The following is a 21,566-nucleotide window of genomic DNA, read 5'->3' as shown; positions in this document are numbered from 1 at the left end:
TACCCCGGGTCTTAGGAGCTCATGCTTGTACCCCAAAGTGCAAGGCTTAAACTGTCCCTCTACTGCACCTGAGGCTAGTTCCACTGGGGCCAGGGTGGATTATGTGGGTGACATATCCCAACCTCCTAACAGGGTAGCCAGGGCCAGGCCCAGTGGCTCCTGTAATCCTAGCATTCTAGGAGGCCAAGGCAGGTGGACTGCTTGAGTCTAGGAGTTGGAGACCAGCTTGAGAAGAGTGAGACCCTACCTCTAAAAACAAGCTGGGCATTGTGGTAGGCACCATAGTCCCAGTTACTGAGACAAAAGGATCACTTGTGCTTAGGAGTTTGAAGTTGCTGTGAGCTATGACAGTACAGCACTCTACGGAGGGTGACAACGTGAGACTCAGTCTCAAAAAATAAAATAGAAAAACTAGCTGGACATTGTGGCAGGCACCTGTAGCCCCAGCTACTCCAGAGGCTGAGGCAAGAGAATCATTTGTGCCCAGGAGTTTGAGGTTGCTGTGAGCTATGATGCCACAGCACCCCACCCAGGGTGACACTGTCTCAAAAAAACAGAACAAAACAAACAAACAAACACACAAAAAACCCCAGGGTAGCCAGGTCAGGCTACAGGACTCATCAGTAGGCAAGTTTGCTCCCTACCCCAATCTGCCCTTTTTCAAGCAAGCCTCTGCTCCTAGTCCTGCCTGGAACTGCTGTGTACATGGTCAACAGCAGGTCCATAAAATTCTAGATGTGCTTTGGACATCACTTGGGGATCTGAGCCATACTTCCCTACCGCTAGTCTGGGATTTGGGATCATTTGTCTTCCATATGGATCATTCTTCCATAAGGAAACAAAAATCCGCACCTGTGTCCTTGCCATTTACAGAGAAGTGGGAGAGACTGGCCTCTACCATATGCCATCTGCAAGCTGCACCCCCACCACTGACATCTGATCCATTTGGCCAGCATAGCGAGGTGCACGTACACACATGCACACACGCGCGCGGGCGCGCAGATACACGCACACAAACACGGAATCCTCCTTCCTCCCCACATCTCACTCACCTGCAGTCTCCTCACTCTGAGACCCATTTCCTGGATGTCGGAGGGGGGCTTTGCCATCTTTAACATTTCCAGCTCTGCTTCGGTTTTTTTCAGCCAAGTGGTGATGTTACTGATATCAGAGTTTAGCTGCTGCAAGTTTTGTTTCATCCTGAATTTGTTGTGCAGTTCTTGTGCTTCAGTCAGTTCCCATCTGTCAAAGGCACCTGAAATAAAAAGCTGCCTATTTAAAAAAGTGATAATGCAAATAGGTTTCTCTGCCTTCAGCTAATTTTCTGGAGTCAGGGTGATAAAAAACTGTAGGGGATGCTGCCCCTTTGCAGAAGCACAGAAGCTGGAATGGGGTGGGGCGTGGGGGACAGGAAGCCCAACTTGTTGCCACTATGTGCTGTGGTCTCAAGCTCAGCATTTCTGTTCATGCTGAACTTTTCCAGTTTTCCCTGTTGGTCCATGAACAGGTCAATGCTATCAGCTTTACTTTAGATTCAGTTGAGTAAATACTTGTATAATTATTGAACTGGTCTAATGAGGAGACACATGAGACAACACTTTGATCATCGTCTTCATGTCCCATCTAAACAAATAATTATGTCACTGGAATCAGACACATTGCCATACAAGGCCCATCTTATCAATATTTAAAGAATACTTTCCAAATTAAACTGAACAGCCTATGGAGTTGTTCATAAATACAAATCAGCTGATTTGAAAATAACACTGGCAGGTAGAGGATAAATTCAGCAGTTCTAGTGAATTATTATGTGCAGTATGGTAGGTGAATTCCTAATTAATATTCTCTTGAGCAAGAAGTTAAATCTCCAACCAACCCAAAATACCATACTCCACCTCTAGTTTTTTATTTTATTTTTTTTTAAAGAGACAGAGTCTTACTCTGTGACGCAGGCTATAGTACTGTGGCATCCGCCTAGCTCACAGCAACCTCAAACTCCTGGTTCAAGTGACCTCCTGCCTTACCCTCTGTAGTAGAAGGGATTATAGGTACCCACCATGACACCTGGCTAATTTTTCTATTTTTAGTAGAGATAGGGTCTCACTCTTGATCAGCCTGGTCTCAAACCCCTAAACTCAAGCAATCCTCCCAAACTCAGCCTCCCAGAGTGCTGGCATTACAGGCGTGGGCCACCATGCCCAGCTTATACTCCAGCTCTTTTAACTGCCAGTTGGACAGTACCTGGCTGCTGCCCCGTCCCGCCAGCTAGGCCTTCGTCTTCCTGCTGTGTGGTGCCATTTATGACTCGAGGGCCTTCTTTTCCTGAAGGTAATAGCAGCTTTACCTGGAATGAGTGAATTTTTTAAGTTACTGTCTGAACCTTTTTAAGGTTATCTAAAGAACAACTAGGTTCATTTTAACAGACAAGAAATAAGGAGACAGGGCCCTTTCCTTTGGAGTGTATCTTGCTTGTAATCCAGAGGTGCAGTGGTGGCAGAGGCCCAGGGAGGGGAAGCAGAGGAGACATCAAGGATGGAGGGAAATGGCAAGTGTGTTAATTTGCATGCTTCCTACCACTCCTCACATGAACCATGCACCAGACTGTCATGGGGAGCACCTGCACATTTTCAGTGTTTTATACTACTTTACTTCTCTCTCCCATCACTCTGTGGAGGTGGCTGCATTATCACCACCGGGACTGGGGAGCACACAGAGGGCAGACCCCTCCCAGGGGCACTCATTACCACGCAGTCATTTTTTATCACACATATGGACTCTTCTCTGATCACAGAGCTGATCAGGCTATACGCCAGGTCTTCCAAAAATAAATGCATCCCTTTTAGAAAAGCCATGCTTTCTTTGCATTGTGTCCATATGGCCTATTTGTGAGGGGGGAGAATTCCAACAAAAAACTTTTCGGATTTGGTGTGACATGCCTGGTTTAAGAAACAATAACAAGGTTGAGTTTTCGAAACTGACCAGGCCAGGAGAAGCCAAACTAGATGTGCCCAGGACAGAAAGCAAAGGTCTGGGCAAGGATTTCTTCCCCTCGACCCCCCATCTCATTATTCCAAACCACAGAGGGACAGATTAAAAATGACAACTGCTTGCTAAGCAAGAGGTAGAGAGTTTCTGAATTGGGCATGGACAGCCCATTGTCAAAGGAATCAGATTTGACCGTGTAAAGGCAGAACCTTCTCCAATTATGTAGCAATGTTCTCTCCTTAATTTCAATTCTCTTGTTAATTCTCTGTAGTAAGAAAGATCTGTGGCCAACATTAAACCTGAGGCTACCCTCGAGTAGCTCCCTAGTCAGACCATGCCTACGACTCAGGTAGCCAGAAGAAAATGTCGCTAAGGGGACAACAGTCACTGCTATCAACAACCAGTGCAGAAGTGGTAACAGTGACCATCACTTCTGAGGGTCTTCTGTTACTTTTATACACGTTAATCCTAACAACAATTAGGTAAGGTGGGCTTATCTTCAGTCAAGAAAGGCCAGGTGGGCTTATCTTCAGTCAGAGGAAGGCCACGTGCTTATAAGGCCCCAGGGCGACTTATTGGCAAGTCTAGGAATCAAACCCCAGTCCTCTGCAGCACACCATCCAATCTGAAGATGAAGTCATGATTTTCTGAACAGGATCTGTGGTCAAAAGGTAAACCTGATGAGGGCTTGGGAGTTCAGGAGCAGTTCAGGAAAGCCAGAATTTGCTTCCTCACTATTTGCACGGACGACTCAACAGTAACAATGACTGTCACATCACACCAGCACACACGAGGATGGTTTTAGAAACTTTATCTCTAAATCTAGCCAGTTTTGCCAACTATAGACACCTTGGCAGAGATGTCATCAACCTGACAGATAATCAACTCAAAATGTGCCCTGTGAGTGAGCATGTACAGTTTACATCAAAACCTCCCTGTTTCAAATATTTTAACTACTACTCACACACTTGGGTTATGTTTCCAGTAAAGACTTACATAGGGTGGTTTATAAGGGGTGCTGGAGTCTGAGGGGATGGGCGGTACATCCCTGTCACCTTCCATTTGTTTGTAGTGATGCTTGGGACAGGAAGGACTGTCGGCAACATGCCACGAGTGACTGTCAGAAATGGATTTACCTGAAAAAAAAAAAAAAATAGCAAGTGATAGTCCATTTTCTGTAAGCATAAGACTCACATTTAGTGACACAAAAAAGGTCATGGGTAACATGGCATCTGATGACAGTATAAAAATGAGTTCTGCAGCTTTCCTTGCAAAGCATGCATGTTTGCAAAATGTACATCCCGGAAGGGAAATGAAATGAGTCATGCAACTGGACGCCCTTGCGCTGTCACTAGACGTGTGACAATGGAGCATGACAAACACGGTCTGTGTGGGATGAGTGGTGTGTGGACAGGATCTGGAGTGGTGGGGATGTTGGTGGCAAGGCCAGGTCTGGGGGCCACCCAGGGGCGAGGATAAGAGGGAACATTAAGACGGACTTGGGAGCCAAAGGGCTACTGTGGTTCCCCCACCCCCACAGCTGGAAAGGAAGGTTTCTTCTCCTGCAGCAAATGCAACAGCCCTCTGCCCCTGCCCACCCCTTCCCAGGAGATCGCCCTAAGCAAGGGAGTAGTTCCAAACCAAGCCAGCACAAAGAAAGCCTGGCCCATGCCAAAGAACCTCAGTTAGATGGAAGAAAAATATAAATTATAAAGGCACCATGAAAAATTCGCTTCTGCATAGGCCTGGCGGGGGGGAAGAGAGGGATGGTGTTGAGACGGCTCTGTTGGGTAGGGTTTTGTAAGGAGCACGCAGGTATGGGTGAGTACGGCAGTGTAAATACACCATGACACAAGGACCAGGGTGCATGGTGTCCACAGAAGGCAGAGGTCAGACATGACATGGAGCGAGGTTTAGGGTGCAGCGTGCGCCATGGGGTGCTGCCATGTTGAGACACATGCATGGGCAGGGGCCTACCAGAAGATGCTCTCAAAGTTTTTGTGGTCATTTTAAGATATGCCTCAGGATTTTCAGGGATTTCTACATCTGAAAAAGAATAATGTCATTGTCCTCACTGGAGGTGCCTGCAGATTAATGCCCGAGTATTAAGTTCACATAGTAGGAACACTGCCAGCTATTAGGAGACAACTACCTTCTGTCTTTTTTATTAAAAGGATTTTGAAAACCAGAAGGATTTTCTTTTTAAAGCCAACTCCTAACTGTCCAAAGCCACTGTAGGGGGCACAGAGAGAATGGTGATGCTTTATCGACTGATACCTGAAAACCCGACTGGGTTCACTGATGGGTCCCACACAGCCAGACCCCTCAATGATGAGTCTCATGGTCTAAACATGAATTTCATTTTTTTTTTCTTTTTTTTTGAGACAAGAGTCTCACTATGTGGCCCTGGGTAGAGTGCTGTGCTGTCACAGCTCACAGCAACCTCAATCTCTTGGGCTTAAGCAATTCTCTTGCCTCAGTCTCCCAAGTAGCTGGGACTACAGGCACCTGCCACAACACCCGGCTATTTTTTTGTCGTCATTTTTGTTTAGCAGGCTGGAGCCGGGTTCCAACCTGTCAGCTCCAATGTATGTGGCTGGCGCCCGAGCCACTGAGCTATGGGCGCCCAGCCTCTTTTTCCCTTTCATTCCACCTGTAACAGGAGCAAGCCTATTCCCAGAGTAGGCCAGACCACAGGAAAACACAGGAGCTGGGTCAGCTGCCAGCTGGGCTCTGGGTAACTGAGAGCTGGCTGTGTTGCTAAGGGGCTGGAAACATAGCCATGTGGGTCACCTGCAAGTGCCCCAGGAGCCTGGCTGTTACCTGACAGTGCACTGAAGTACGGGCCCTCCTCGTCTTCTTCATGAGAGGAGGAGCCCCCAACATCACCTGTGTGATCCCACTCCAGAGGAATGGAGTCCACGCTGACGGGGGTCTCACAGCCAGACCGCTCGGGACCCGATGCTGGTGGCACTAGATGACAGAGGGACTGAGGTGACGTGGGCTCCTCGCCCTCACCCCTTTTACGCCAAGAGTCGGTCTGGATGTCTCTGGGGTCTTCCATGTCCGTTTCATTCTCAGAAGCATCCTTTTCATCTTCTAAGCCCTAGACAGGAATATCCAGTTTTTTGAATTAACCAAATCTTAGGATACTGCAGTGAGAAGGAGCATTGGAAGTCTGCCTGTCCAGCAGTTTCCAAAAATGGCTGCAGCTTTAAAAGAATCAGGTTTCCAGGCCCTGTTTCTGGTTATTCTAGTTTAGACAATCTGGAGTGTGACTCAGAATTTGTGTTTTCCAAAACTCTAGTTCTATTTCCTGGGAAAAAAGCTGAAGTATGATAACCTAATTAAGCAACTTTATCAAGAACCCAAGGAAATGGTGGCCAAAGTTTCACTGATGGTTAATGGCAGGTTCCTCCGTGAGTCAGAGTATTTTTTAAAAAAGAAAGCTAGAATGTTCTGGATAAGATTCACAATTTCAAGGACCACATATACCAGGTTCTTTCTTTTTTATCCCCAATCTGTTTGGTGTCTGTTCTGCTTGTGTAGTAATGCCTATCAGTCTAAGAAAAATGACCACGATTTTCTTAGCTATGATGCCATGGCACTCTACCGAGGGAGTGAGGCTCTATCTCACAAACAAACATTAAAAGCTTCCAGAAACTAAGATACAGAGAAAAACAAATACATTCCCAAGTTACTAATGTAATCAAAAGCAGAAGAGTCATCAGTGAATTCTAGGGGTGCTGATACATGCCAGAAAAGCCCTGTACTGAGGAAAAACAGATTAGGGAGAGCAAGGGCTTTCAGAAGGTCCATCCTTCCCATCAGGTTAATGGAAATTAATTATCATGGCTCCATATTAATAAAAGTGGAAATAAAATGTTTCAATGTAGCCTTTATCTTTCTTTTCTTTTTTGAGACAGTCTTACTCTGTTGCCTGGGCCAGAATGCTGTGGCCTAAGCCTATATCAAAGCAACCTCAGACTCTGGGATCCAAGCGATGCTCCCGTGTCAGTATCCCAAGTAGCTGGGACTACAGGTGCCCACCACAACGCCCAGCTAGTTTTTTTTATTTTTAGTAGAAACAGGGTCTGGCTCTTGCTCAGGCTGGTCTTGAACTCCTGAGCTCAAGCGATCCTCCTGCCTCAGCCTCCCAGAGTGCCGGGATTACAGGTGTGAGCCACCGTGCCCGGCCTCAATGTAGCTTTTCTACTCCCCCCCGCCCCCAAATCAACCCTACCTAACCATTACAAGATAAGTTTCCCTATTCTATAAAAGTCCAGTCCCAGGCAGACTTTGAACAGTGTGGTGGTGGTGTCACTCTTACTGGGGCGTGGGAGGCCAGCCGCCGGTGGAACCGGGACACCCTGCCGAACACCTCCTGGCAGTAGCGGTGCAGCTCCTCCAGCTCGTCCTCCATCAGCTCAGCATCCAGGGGCTCGCTCTTCTGGATGAGCTGCTCCCCAAACACGATGAGCTGGTCAATCTTGTTGGTATTTAATGTAATCTCTTGTTGGAAGCCCTATTTAGAGACGAGAAAGAAAGAGCTTCAAAGAAAGATCCCCTGAGCATAGATGGTGTCTGTTTCTTACAACAGGGACACAGAAAAAAAGTGTATCCAAATGTGATTCTTATTTTGTTCCTTCAGGAGTATTCCAGCTTCACCAATTTTTAACTGAGCAACAACAATTTAAGAATTTTTTTTTTTTTGAGACAGAGTGTCACTCCGTCACCCTGGGTACAGTCCCATGGCATCACAGCTCACAGCAAACTCTTGGCCTAAAGTGATCCTCCTATCTCAGCCTCCCAAGTAGCTGGGACTACGGTGCCTGCCACAACACCCCTCTAGACGATTTAAGAATTTAAAATGATTGTAACATTTTTTCCCCTCTTCCTTTTGGGTACTGACTTTTCCAATTAAAATAATTCTAAAAGTCTGACATGGACGGATATTTACTGTTATAGAGTGTGAGGGAGAGAACTTATCTTATTGACACCTGGTGAAAACAGAAAACTTCCCATAATATGCCACCAGTGGGCATTTGCTTCTGTTGACACAAACAATTATGTTCATTGGTACCATTATCTTAGGAAAGGCAGATTTCTATTTCACAGTCTCCTCCCCTGGAGAGAATCATAGTCAGATTAAACTGTAATGCAAGAATCTGAAACAATAGCAGAGCAGGGGTGCATACTCTTGGCCCCAGCAGTGACACAGACACCCCTTGGTGGTGATAACCCAGCAGTATGCAGGTAGGAAGAAACCTGGCTGTTAGGGTTCTGGATTTGCTCTCAGAGTATCAGGTAGAATTTGTACGTGGCCAGTTCTCCACCACAAAGTTGTGCTCTTTTAAGAGGCACTAAGCAGTTGCCCTCACGTTCAGCTGGCGCATCTTGTCGTCGGCGTCGCTCTCCGAGAAGTGCTCCACATTGGTCAGCTGCAGGTCCATCTCTGTAAGCCACACTAGGATGCTCTCCCGCGTCCCCTCGAACTCCTCCCTCTGGTTGGTGAAATGCTGTGAAACGGCAGAAAATCCAACTTGTATCAAGCACCAAACAAGCCCCCACTTCTCTGGGCTCTGGCATCCTCAAGGGCAAATGAGGGAAGAGGTGGGAATGCTGACCCTGGCCCCTGGGGTCCTTTTGAGCACTTTAGAGTCTGTAATTCTCTAGTCTAAGTCAGTGACTTCCCTCTTTCCTTTGAGGCACCTCCAGAGGAGTGGGCCACGCCTTCCGCCTGTCTCCACCTGACAGTATCTCACAGAAGCTTCTGCCTGACAGAGAATTTAGCACTTTCAAGATGGAAGAGCACTGCAGGGCTGAGGCTGGCCCAGAGCCCCATTTGCCTTCAGTGACATAGCTGAGTGTGTATCCCCAGAGAAGGAAGACTCAGAGGAGGAGATTTGTCCTCTTTAATGAAGGATTGCCACCTCCTAGGGATTATCAGATCAATGCAGCCAATCTCTCCCTTAAAAAAAGAACATTGGCAGCTTCAGGTTGCTGGTGTTGGAGGGATGTCAAGATAGCACAGGCCTGAACTGAAACCTTCCGCCCACTGCTCGGTGCCCCAAGCCTGCCACTGCATATCGCGTGTCACTGCTCCTTGCAAATCTACAGACAACCCCAGTGATGTAGAGGAGGTTACTCTGAGTCTCCGCAGGATGGCTGTGACCCGCCTTTGCAGGTTGTCCCAGCGCTGGTTTCCCTCATGGACCATCTGCTTCAGCCTGCTTGCCGTATCCGTGCGGTTCTCCCGGGCCAGCCGCCGGTACTGCTTGTTGATGAGCTCCAACTGCGTGAGCCGCTCGTGGATCTGCCGCTGGAAGGCCTGTGGCACATGGTGGGATGGGGTGGTGTCACTTCTGTCGCGTGCAAAGAGGGCTGGGACACCGCCCTCCAGGCCCCAAGCAACCTGTCTCAAGGGAGTCTATCCCCAAAATGCAATGGCCACAGAGGGCTTACTTCCCTAGTCCTGACACTGACTAGGGAACAGGCTTCCAAGCTCTCTGCCTGACAGCTGGCATGGACTATGCTGATACCCAGAGAATTGGGGCAGAGAAGAGTGCTCACCTCAAACCTCTTCAGCTCTTCTTTGGCATTCGTGTACAGCACCTCTGAGGAATTTGGGCAGGCCGCTGTCCTCTCAGCTGACTTGAGCCAGTCCTCAAAGCGGGAATAATCGTCTAAAAACTTTTGCCACAGGCGCCACGTTTCCTCAATTCTGATGGGAAGAAGGCAGCTTAGCACAAGCCATCCATGTCACCCTGGGCCACCTGACAGGCCCCATTCCCAGCCCCCTTACACCTGCAGCACTATTGTGATACTTCTGGGAAATAACCAGGATGTTACGGCTTGTCTGAACACCTTCCTTGTGGAAACACCTCAGAACTCCTGACGCACAGAGGTTAAAAACTCAGAGAGGCAGGGCTGCCCCACACCTCACTGCGGGGTGAACAGAGGCAGCACGGCCAGCCTGCAGCCCTCCCTGAGGCACCAGAGAACTGGGCAAAAACAGCATGCCCATTAAATAATTCTTTAATAAGTACCTACTAGGTTCTCTCTGCTGACCCCTGGCACATTTCTTTTTTCTTTTTTTTTTTTTTTTTGAGACAGAGTCTCACTATGTCACCCTGGGTAGAGTGCCTGGCATCATAGCTCACACCAACCTCCAACTTTTGAGCTCAAGTGATCCTCTTGGCTCAGCCTCTCAGCTGGGACTACAGGTGCCCACCACAATGCCCGGCTAGTTTTTCTATTTTTAGTAGAGATGGAGTCTCGCTCTTACTAAGGCTGGTCCTGAACTCTCTGAGCTCAAGCAATCTGCCAGTCTTGGCCTCCTAGAGCGGTAGGGTTACAGGCGTGAGCCACTGTGCCTGGTCCTGGCACGTTTCTAAGTGCGGTGAGCAGAACAGTCTCTGGGACTGAGGTCAGAGGGGTGCAGAGTGCAGCTGACCGCACTGAAGATGCCCAGGGCAGCCTTATCCTTACTTCATGCGCCGCTCCATGGACATGGCACAGATGTTCCTCCAGCGTCTGTCCAGGCTTCTGGTGGTCTGCTGGATGGAATCACACTCAGTCTCATTTGCACAGGCATCGGAGTCATGCAACAGGACGTCACAGATACTGAACACGGACTCCACCCCAGCACTGTGCTGCTCGATGTCTCGCTGTAGATCCTACAATCACGGGAGAGCAAGACACCCCTTGAGATGGTGGTGGGGCAGTCTGCATAGAAGGGTCTCTGCCACTCCCTCCCTGTCTCCTCCCAGCTGGGGAGAACAGCCCTGCGTGCATGTCCACCTTGGGATCAGCAACCCAGACAGAAGCCCTCTCATCTTTGTGTAACCCTTGGGCTGTTAGCACCTGACCAAAACCTAAACACTGGTGACACTTGGGATTTATGTGCTGAGCTATGAGAGGAGGAGGAACAACAGTGGGTACCCTCTGAGGACAGCCCACCACCCCACAGGCTCGGGGTATGCCTGGGATGTATTCCACACCACCCAGCTCCAAACACCTCCAGCTTCAATTTGGTTTTGGGAGGTCTTCTTTGTAAACTGACTTAGTCTTAGCAGAGACTAAAATGTAAGCAACTGAAACTCAACCTTTTATGGGTTACAGAACTCTTAAATCTGCTAAGACCTTTGTACTGTCTTGACACACACTCCAAATTGTGCCCATGGCCGCATGATTTCCATGGCCTCTGCAAGACCATCCCAGGACTCCACGGGTCCAAGGGAGGAACTCTGGGGTAGAGACCTCACTTCCCCAGTTCATGGGGTACAGCCAAGGCTGTGGCTTGCGGAGGGGTAGGGTCTCTGAAGTCTGGTTCCATGGGGGTGATAGTGGTATAGGTCCCCAACTGGAGAAAAAGAACATTTATGAAGAGAAAGTGCAGGGTTATAGGAAACAATGGAAAAGCTCCGTAAGAATAACCATGGCATTTTTAGTCCGCACCAGAGGATATCTCTTCTATGCACCATGGGTAGGCTGGGGGGAGGGAGAGAGATGAGGAGCCTGTTTGTTTTGCTATTCTGCGTGAGTCAGGCGTCCCCTAAAGTCCAAATCCTGGAGTACGTGATATGAGACCACGTCATTAATTTTAGTACCCAAATTACATTGTGAAATAGCAAAGGCAAAACTAAATTCTAATTGTTTGATAATACGCCAATTTCTGGAAATTTATGACACTTTAACTACTAAATATAGCTTCCTAGATTCAACAAAGTTCAGTTTGCAAGAGAATTATAGACAGTTTGCCACCGTCTACAGAAGGCAGTATAATGTTTGGGCCAGGTCACCTCAATAATAAAATAATTTGAGATTACAGTTGTATTACTAGGTAGGAACAATATTTCTTTTCTTTATATAAATGCGCAATTTAGATCATTCTGTGTTCAGGTTGATATGAGAGACTAAAATGCTAATATGCCAAGTGAATTTTAAATCAGGCGGTTCTTCACATAGGCCCTGACTGAAAACAAGCTCCACAGATTATATTCAGAAGAGATGTTTTCCACTCAGTCGTCCGGCATGCCCTGTGAAGACATGTGCAGGGGATTTCTGTTAATCTCTGCAGTACAGGCAGAATGTCTGTAAAGATGGAATGGCAGGAGTCTCCCTGGAGTCCACATGATGACTAACTTTAACACATTAACTACCACATGAGTTGTATTCAACTCACACTAGTTTTGAGCTCAGGGCCTGGTGAAGCATCTATGAACTCACACATCTCTTGACCTAATAAAACACCATGGTCCCAAGGAAAAAGCTTTTTTCTGAGTGTGGCAGTCAATGTGTTAAAAGTTATTATCTTTAAACAGAATTTTAGTTTTTAAAGAATTCTTACTAGTTCACAGAATTGTCAGACGTTTTTCTAAAATTTACTGGTATTGATATATATTCTGTTTAACTATTAAAAATACAAACCAGGAACGCTAACACTGGTGCTAAATGAGTAATACTGACAATTTTAATGTGAACATGCCCATGAACTAGTCTATGGATAAACACGAATGCCCTGGATTTTAGTAGACTCTTTGGAACTAGCTGTATTATTTATTCGCTTCTATTGAATGAAATGGCTAAAGAAACCTCATTCAATGTACAGAGTAAGTGGTAGTAAGAAATGAACTTCACAAATAACTTATAAAAAACTGTCCAAATGGTTCAAAGTCCATTTTCACAAAAGGTTTTTTAAAAACCTTCTAAAACACGACACAATAGCCTACTGATGTTACAGTGTGGATTGTTTACCTAGTACAATATAAATTAAAGTGGTGGACCACATGTTAAAATCCAAACCATTTAAGTGCTAGACGAGGAACATTTTGCAAACTGAAATAATCCTGGCACCCACTAAGGCAGAGGTTCTTAAATTGTGGGTTGCGACCCCTTTTTAACAATGAAAATACATCGCGGCATTAGGAAGGTTGAGAACCACTGCATTAAGGCATGTGTCTGCACAATAATTAAATTTTAGGTACTGTCTAAACCCACAGAAGAAGTAGATTTAAAAAGATACATAAAAAGGGATAAAGACTTTTGCCTATGGTTCTGGAAATGAGTCCCTGTTCATTTCTGTTTTTTTTTGCCCTTGAGCAGATGCCACAAAACTCTGAAGTTGGGCAAGACTTGAGGTGGGGTGGTGGGCAGAGCAAAAGGATATGAGGAGCCAGAAAGTGGAGAAGAGAATGCAGCCAGGAAGAATGAGAATAAGAAGGGACCCCCCCTCCTCCCAGTAAGATAAAGGGGAGAAAGGCAGGCTGAAAAGAGAAAATTCACACAGATGGAACTCCCTGGTGGTGGCTCCAGAATGTCCCTGTGGGAGAGGCTTGCATACCAAACCAGTGGGACAGGGCAGTATTAGCAGGTACTTTAGGGGTGTGGGGTGAAGATGAATGGGCTCACAGGGGAGGGCGATACTGGTGATAACTGAATGGGAAGGTAACTAATGACCCCTGAGCCACTGTCTGATACCCCACAGAGAACCAAGGAGAGATGCTGAAGACCCAGTGAAAGTGATCTCTGGCACGGGGTTAACAATTTAACCCTTATTACCTTATACTTAAAGGAGATCTACATAAGAAAGGTAAAACCAAAAGGACTCTTCCAGGGACTGTAACCCCTCTTCCACCTGGTCCCCAAGAACAGTACAATAAGGATTCAAGGACATCGAGGCTCTTAACCACTTTGGGGGGTTGTTGGATTTTGCAGGAGGCAATACCAGATAATCCCATGTTTTTAGGTCTTATTTTTGGAAGCAGTCCAGCAATTTATTACATTTAGTTAGGGAAGAGAACATTGTTAAGGTTTTGTAAAAAATGGTTCATACATGATTCTTTTGTGTGACACATTTCTGTTTTTAGTGTTCTGGATTTAGGATAATATAAATATGTGGTAACTTTTAGTCTTTTTAAAAAAAGTACAAATTCATAATTGCTAAGTCATGGAAGAAGCCCAAGTGCCTATCGACCCATGAACAGATTAATAAATTGTGGTATATGTACACCATGTAATATTATGCAGCCTTACAAAAAGATGGAGACTTAACCTCTTTTACGTTTACATGGATGGAGCTGGAACATATCCTACTTAGTAAAGTATTCCAAGAATGGAAGAAAAAGTATCCAGTGTACTCAGTACTACTATGAAACCAATTTACAATCACTCACACTTTCATATGGAGAATAGATCACAACTATAGCCCAAGTTCAAGGAGGGAGGAAGGGGGGTTGGGAGGGGAGGGGCATGTCAGACCGAGGGAGGGTGAATGGTGGGATTATACCTATGGTGCATAATGCAAGGGTACATGTCGGATCTATTAGCATAGAGTATAAATGTCTTAACACAATAATTAAGTAAACGAGATGAGATATATATTAACCAGTGTGATGTAAGCGTTCCTAATTCTATATGAAATCAGCACATTGTACCTCATAAATGCGTTAATGTATACATGAAAAAAAAAGTACAAAGAGGTTCCTTTGGATGACCCCCCCCCCACAGATGTCCATATGCTGATCCTAGAACCTGTGAATATGTTAGATTACATGGAAAGGAGAATTAAGGGTGCTAATCAGCTGGCCTCAAAATAGGGAGATTATCCTGGATTATCTGGGCAGGCCAATGTAATCCCAGAGGTCCTTAAAAGCAGAAGAGCCAGTCGGAGATGTAATGTTGACAGCTTTGAAATCACAGGAGGGTGGGTGGCCTCTAGAAAGGGCAAAACCCCAGATTACCCCAAGGGCTTCCAGAAAGGGGTACAATCCTGCTGACTCCCTGGATCTTGGCCCGGTAAGGCCCGTTTCAGATTTTTAACCTCTAGAACTGTAAGATAATAAACTTGTGTTTTCAAGCTGCTAAATTTGTGGTAATCTATTACAAGAACAAGAGAAAATTAATGTAATATCTGACTTCTTTGCAGTAATGGTAGTCCTGAACACCAACTCCATAATTTTTTTGGTAATGAAGGGATACAAATTATATCATGTTGATGGCGAATTTAAAGAGGGAAGCTTCAAACCAAGCAGATTGAAATTAGGTACTGTCTCAATAAGGGAACAAACAAGGCCAACAGAATGGCCCTGACTCCAAATTATTTGCTTTTGGGAATAAATTCCCCCAACTTAAATCCCCCCAAGCTGTTTGTCACGCTTCAGATCTTTAAAAAGTTAACACAATTATTAGCCTTGGTCAAATTTGGTCAATCCTTATTTAAGAGAACAGATATTGCTAGCTTCTGTACTATTTTACCTGAAAAAATTCACCATTCACGGTAAATAGTTATTTGCAAGGCCTTGTCTATGAACACACTATTCAAAGAAATTCATTCTAGTGGATCAAACTTGTAAAAAAAAACTGATAATGTTTAATAGCTCTGACTCCACTAAGAAGGCCATTAAAACCTCAGTCATGTCACATTAAAATTCCATTGATACTTATATCAATATTCTTTTCTCCACAAAGCAAAAGTAGAACTTAGATGGCCTCAAGGAAAAACACACACATTTCTGAGGCTAAGTGGAAAAACCCCATTTTTAATTTGCAGTTTAAGTCATAGTTTGAAAGCCAGAGAACAGGCATCAGTAACACTAATTGCAATAGCATTTAAAAAGAGCAGGCCAGGCATGGTGGCTCACACCTGTGATCCTAGCACTCTGGGAGGCCGAGGTAGGAGGATCACTTGAGGCCTGGAGTTTGAGACCAGCCTGAGCAACACATCTCTACAAAAATTTAGAAAAATTAGCTGAGCATGTTGTTGTGCACCTGTAGTTCCAGCTACTTGAGAGGCTGAGATAGGAAGATTGCTCGAGCCAGACATTTGAGGTTCTTGTGACCTATGATGATGTCACTGTACTCTTGCCGGGCAACAGAGCAAGACATTGTCTCAAAAACAAAAAGAAATATCAAAAGTAATATCAAATACTTGGCTCTACTTATGGTAGCACAAAACACCTTATTGCCATTAAAAAGAATGACCTGAACTCAAGAGAATTTATCACCAAAGGGCTGCCTTATGGCCTTGAATCTGGTGAAAAAAGTTCAGCCCTCATTCTGTCTCTAAGCACCTGTGATCCATGGCTGGGATGTGTGTGGGGGAAGTTCATTGTGAAGTAAATGGAGTCTGAGAATCATGCTGTTTATATGGTCAAATCAGAATTTGCTCACAAATCTGAGAAAAACAGAAGTGGATGAAAGCCACTAAAGGGTAAGATAAACTAACCTATTTTCTAAAGAATTAAAGCAAACCTGGGCACTACATATGAGAATGAATGTGTGCCTGGGCCCAGGGAAGCATGAAGCCCAAGTAGGTTCAGTAAAGCAGTGATGTCCCAGAGCAGCTGCCAGGCTAGCACAACGACAAACGGCATTAGAACTCAGTGGTTTTCAAACTACGGAATTTCCAGAGTTGACTTCGAGCAGTAGTTTTCAACCTTTTCTATCTCACTGCACTTGAACCTGTAGTTAAAACTTCCACGGCACACTTAAACTATGTTGATCAAAAAATGAGTAGAAAAAAAGAATATACTTAACTATGCTTTGAATTTCTTTCAAAAATAATTTAATGATCTTTAAAATTTTTCATGGCACACCGGTTGAAAATCACTGGCTTAGAGCATGTATAACTGATGCCCTGGGAATTACAGCTCTAAACTATTGGTTCAAGAATGTTCCTTACTATACCTATTGTATATATTTATTTTTTTGAAGCTCTCACAGACACACACAGTATGATCCCACAAAAACATTCCCGGGTTTGAAAGTTATTTTTCTTTCAATTTGTTGCCTTCTAAAACTATATTCACAAAGAACAACAAAGATCAGAGTTTAATGACAACAAAAAAGACAATTTAAAAACCTTAGCCACCACCAAGATTAAAGTGTGAATAATGATATTCACACCACTTCACAAACAGCTAGGTGAATAGTTGGGTGGGGAGCAGCCTGAGATGGGTCCCTACACATCCAGGGACTTGGGCAGGTGGTCTGAGCTCTGTGGCAAAGCACACCAGTGAATGTTGTGAACACACTGGAGCACACAGCAGGTACAGCAGATACGGGGAAGGCCTGAGTCAGCACACATGGTGGACACCTGTCCTCTGAGAGGAGCTCCTCTCTGAGAATCCCACCTGCTGCTCAGCGAGTCTCTTCTGGATCTCTTGGTCATCACAGACGTCGTAAACAACAGGCTTGGAAAGCTCGGATTCAATTCGAGCCAGCCAGGTCCGAAGGTTGCTCATATTTTTGTCCAACTGCTGAATAAAAGCAAAGGTCTCCTTCAGCTTCTTCACCCTAAACATATTTGTGGAGATGGAAAACAAAAGCCCAGTGTTTAATGGTGAGAAGAATCTGTCAATAGGGCCTTGGAGGATAAAAAGGAACCTATGTTGCTGATTTTGTAGCAGAATAGCTCTCACATCATCAGATAGGAGTTTTTAGAATATGTACCACTTTGCACAGCACTTGCCTCTGTTGATTTTCAAGACTGAGAGTTAACCCACCCATCGGAATATGGCTACTATTCCCACGGTGGCATCCCCGAGACCCAGCCCATGTCCCTGGGGTGCCAGAGGTGAGAAGAGATGTCATTTCCTTTTTTAAGTTAATAAACCACTCTTGACTTGTTCTACCTTGTTTGTCTCAGGTATTCCTGAGACTGCAGCAGCCAGAGATCCATCTTGATAGATTAAATATGTCACATGGGTGGTTCGCTTTCTGGTGTTCAGTCCAAGGGATAGAGGGTGTCGTACACCCTGAACCAGCCCACTCAGGTCCTTTACGGGGCAGGTGTCCGTCACAAAGGGAGGGGCAGAGGTAATGTGCATGCATGACATTCTAGCCTCCACCTGCCTCGCCAGCCTGCCCTCGTTACCCCAGCCTGACCTGGCGTGGAGCAGATGTGAGCCAACACACAGCATCAGCACAGCTGGGCGCTCAGGCCAGCACGCTGTCAGGGGACATGGTGCAGCCGCTGAGAGAAAACAATCTTGTGTTTTTATAGATACTAAAATAAAATGTTTCAATAAACTGCTTTCATGAAAGTTCCAAAGGAGAGAATAAGGATGTGCCCTGGTGATCTCTGGGATTTTTAGTTAATCCCAGAGACTTGTAGTTATGGCTTCAATACTCATGTGGCACCACACCGCTGCCATCAACACCTCTTTCCCACTTCCAGTTCTGAAGCCAAAGTGTACCTTCTAGAAGGCAAGTCTGATTCATGCTCGAACGCTTCAATAATCTTCGCTCCAGGTCTTTCCTTTACTCAAGCGCCCTGTGTCTGCCCTGCACTCTGTAGACTGGCTTCTCTTTCCTTCCAGAGCGTCTACCAAGACAAGCTGACACCTCTCCTCACACTCTGCCTCATGCCCTCACTGTGTCGTGTGGGCATCTTCTGGGCACCACATGCCCACCAGGACAGAGATTTCAGTGCCAGGCTGCATCTGCCCTGCTCCCCTGCACGAGCAGCACTCCTTACTGCCTGGTGGGTGGTAAGGTGCTGATAAATGTTTAGTGAGTGAATAAATGTGGATAAGCACCTCCACCACCAGCTGTGATGTAAGTAGACTACAGAGTTGTGTTGTGTGCTTTTTTTGCATCTTACAATTGACCAAGTCAAGCCCAGGGACGGACTTCCAATTCCAGCTCTATTACCAACTACTTTATGGTTTATGGAGAAATCCTTTTATCTCAACCCCCTTATCTGTAGTAGGTTTTTGCAGTCCCTTCTGCTTCAGGGAAGCATATGTTTTAAAATGCAGGGAAGTGGTGATGTCTGGGGGACAGAGCTCTGGAGGTAAGCAGACCTGGGCCCAAGGACCATTCTCCCATCTAAGAGCTCTGCACCCTGCAAGGTGTGCCTTCTGACTCCTGAGTTTCCTCATTATCTGTAAAATTAGCCTCCTTGTAGGTGTTCGTGAGCCTGGAATGAGAGGCTGCATATATAGCCATTGGCATGGAGTGAGTGTGCATGACATCAGCTTCTGCTACGCCCCTGGGTCTACACGATGCTGTAACAACCCTTATGTATATGGGACCTCACAGAGCTCTGTCATAAATGTTATATTCTCAGTAGCACCTAGCCATGTGGTTTGTTTTTTGTTTTTGAGACAGTCTCATTAAGTCACCCTCGGTAGAGTACTGTGGCATCACAGCTCACAGCAACCTCCAATTCTTGGGCTTAGGCAATTCTGTTGCCTCAGCCTCCCAAATAGCTGGGACTACAGGCACTGGCCACAACACCCGGCTATTTTTTGTTGCGGTTGTCATTGTTGTTTTGCCTGGCCTGGGCTCGAACCCACCAACCTCGGTGTATGTGGCTGGCGCCATAACCACTGAGCTACAGGTGCCAAGTCTGGCCATGTGGTTTGTTTGTGAAGAGCATAGATCATGGTCAGAGCCTGAGTGTGGGGTCCTGGCTGTGTTTACTTAATCTGTAAGATGTTGCTAATAGTAGCACCTTCCTTAGCTGGGTAGCTGAGGACTGAATGACACACAGCACAGGAAGGCATCTGGCCTACAATGCCTAGCTGATAGACGCCTTGCAGCTATGGTCATGAGGAGTTTCAAAGAGGTAGTTTTCCAACGTATAAGGAAAAGTTCTCTTTAGAGCCACCAGATGATTTATTAAAAAGGAAGTAACAGGGGCGGCGCCTGTGGCTCAGTCGGTAAGGCGCCGGCCCCATATACCGAGGGTGGTGGGTTCAAACCCAGCCCCGGCCAAACTGCAACCAAAAAATAGCCGGGCGTTGTGGCGGGCGCCTGTAGTCCCAGCTACACGGGAGGCTGAGGCAGGAGAATCGCTTAAGCCCAGGAGTTGGAGTTTGCTGTGAGCTGTGTGAGGCCATGGCACTCTGCCAAGGGCCATAAAGTGAGACTCTGTCTCTACAAAAAAAAAAAAAAAAAAAAAGGAAGTAACAGAATCCAGGGCTAGCCCTGGATATGGCTGTAACCTAGATCCCACCTCCATTCCCAGGGCTTCAGAGGAATGTCCTCTTCACCCCAGTGTCTGGCAACCATGATAGCCCAGGGACCAGAAAGAACACTCCAGACAACGGCCAAGGTCACTGGGAGCCCTGGCACTGTGGCACAGAGAGTCTTCAGCTCAGTTGGGGAGGGTGCTGCCTCCTGGAAGGCTCTGCATGTGTGTGGGGGAAGGTCAGGCTCATGACCCTGCAGAGCTGTCCTGCATGCCCTCTGCCTCCTCCAAGAACAACAGCCCCTCCCCCATTCAGCACCTGACCCTGTTCTGCATCTTTCTTATAAGGAGGCTAGAATGCAAGTGTTTAAATGGAAGGAGCTAACAGGTGACAAAATAACCTGGGCACAAAAACACAGGGGTGTGGTGACCTTGAGTTCTGTCAACACTGGCAGTTCGGCATGCCATAGGGGTGGGGGGAGAGATTTGCTTCCCCAGGACTGTGGTATCCAAAATGGTGTGCTCAAGACAAACCAATGAGGTAGTAAAAATATGAGACTATCTTCTGTTATCACATCCTTTTAAACGTTCTACACAGCCTATGTTTTAAAATTCATAAACTTTATTATTAAAACATCTGTATCACATGCTAATATCTACACCTGTTGTGCTTCATATTAGCAACTCATTTAATCATCAAACAATGCCAGGATATCAATACTATTATTATTCCTATTTGACAGGTAAGGAAACTGAAACACAGAGAGTAAATAACTCACTCAAATCACATGGTCATTAAGTAAGAGAGGCAGGATTTCAAGCTGCGCAGTCTGGTCCTGTGGGGCTGCTCTTGAAACTGTCTTTGTGATGGTGCACAGAAACCCTGCACATGCGGTAGCATCATACACTGGGCTACAGGACGGTTTTGCTGCTGTCAGGGACTAAGACCAGGAGCTTGGACTCATGGCTCCAGGATGCACTGAGGGGTGGGCACTGATCTACCGGTGCTGGGGAGAAGGCAAGAAGGCACAGTTTCCCCTCCACAATTTTCTTTCAGCAAACACTTGACCCTTTGCTCTGTCTTGGGTCCTAGGCAGATTCTGAGGATTTAGATAACTAGAAGACATGTTCCCAAAGAGCTCATCACCTAACCTAGACGTAATTTAGACATCATAGTACAACAGAGAGCGGCTCAATAAATAACTATTGAGTCAACAATTGATGTTTACTCCTATCTTCCAATTTGTACAGAGGCTCACGTCTGTAATCCTAGCATTCTGGGACACCTAGGCAGGAGGATCACTTAAGGTCAGGAGTTCAAGACCACCTTGAGCAAGCTTGAGACCCCACTCTACAAAAATAGAAAAATTAGCTAGGAGGGGTGGCGGGCATCTGTAGTCCCAGCTGTTCAGAAGGCAGATGCAGGGGCTCCTGAGCCTAGGAGTTCGGGGTTGCTGTGAGCTATAGTGATGCCACCGCACTCTACCTGGAGCAACAGAGCAAGGCCCCCTCTCTAAAGAAAAAATGAAAGAAAAGAAAGGAAAATGGTAAAGACCAGAGCACATGGGAACCCTTAGCTACAAAACAACGTGCTGCCATATGTGAGCGACATGTGTCCCCAAACCCTGTTTTCACATGGGGCAGTGAAGTGCTACCAACA

The 21,566-nt window shown here is 46.0% G+C and overlaps 1 protein-coding gene across 6 annotated transcripts in view; it reads right to left on the bottom strand.

Moving 5' to 3' along the window:
- The window catches only part of SYNE2 (spectrin repeat containing nuclear envelope protein 2), a 424,477-nt gene that overhangs the window by 8,838 nt on the left and 394,073 nt on the right, over nucleotides 1-21,566 (bottom strand). For 4 of the 6 annotated variants that reach the window (XM_053601260.1, XM_053601264.1, XM_053601262.1 and 1 more), the window contains 11 exons: nucleotides 17,121-17,283; nucleotides 10,477-10,664; nucleotides 9,559-9,709; nucleotides 9,134-9,316; nucleotides 8,367-8,504; nucleotides 7,316-7,510; nucleotides 5,809-6,091; nucleotides 4,963-5,031; nucleotides 3,982-4,121; nucleotides 2,242-2,344; nucleotides 1,053-1,255 (listed from right to left, as the gene is read on the bottom strand). In XM_053601260.1, coding sequence (XP_053457235.1) covers nucleotides 1,053-1,255; nucleotides 2,242-2,344; nucleotides 3,982-4,121; nucleotides 4,963-5,031; nucleotides 5,809-6,091; nucleotides 7,316-7,510; nucleotides 8,367-8,504; nucleotides 9,134-9,316; nucleotides 9,559-9,709; nucleotides 10,477-10,664; nucleotides 17,121-17,283 — 1,816 coding nt within the window. The remainder of the gene's footprint in view (nucleotides 1-1,052; nucleotides 1,256-2,241; nucleotides 2,345-3,981; nucleotides 4,122-4,962; nucleotides 5,032-5,808; nucleotides 6,092-7,315; nucleotides 7,511-8,366; nucleotides 8,505-9,133; nucleotides 9,317-9,558; nucleotides 9,710-10,476; nucleotides 10,665-17,120; nucleotides 17,284-21,566) is intronic. The other 2 variants (XM_053601261.1, XM_053601265.1) reach the window with 1 other exon arrangement.

This window comes from Nycticebus coucang, chromosome 9, assembly GCF_027406575.1.
Source record: "Nycticebus coucang isolate mNycCou1 chromosome 9, mNycCou1.pri, whole genome shotgun sequence".
NCBI lineage: Eukaryota > Metazoa > Chordata > Mammalia > Primates > Lorisidae > Nycticebus > Nycticebus coucang.
Note: the sequence above shows the minus strand (reverse complement) of the source record. Positions and strands in the feature narration are given on the sequence as shown.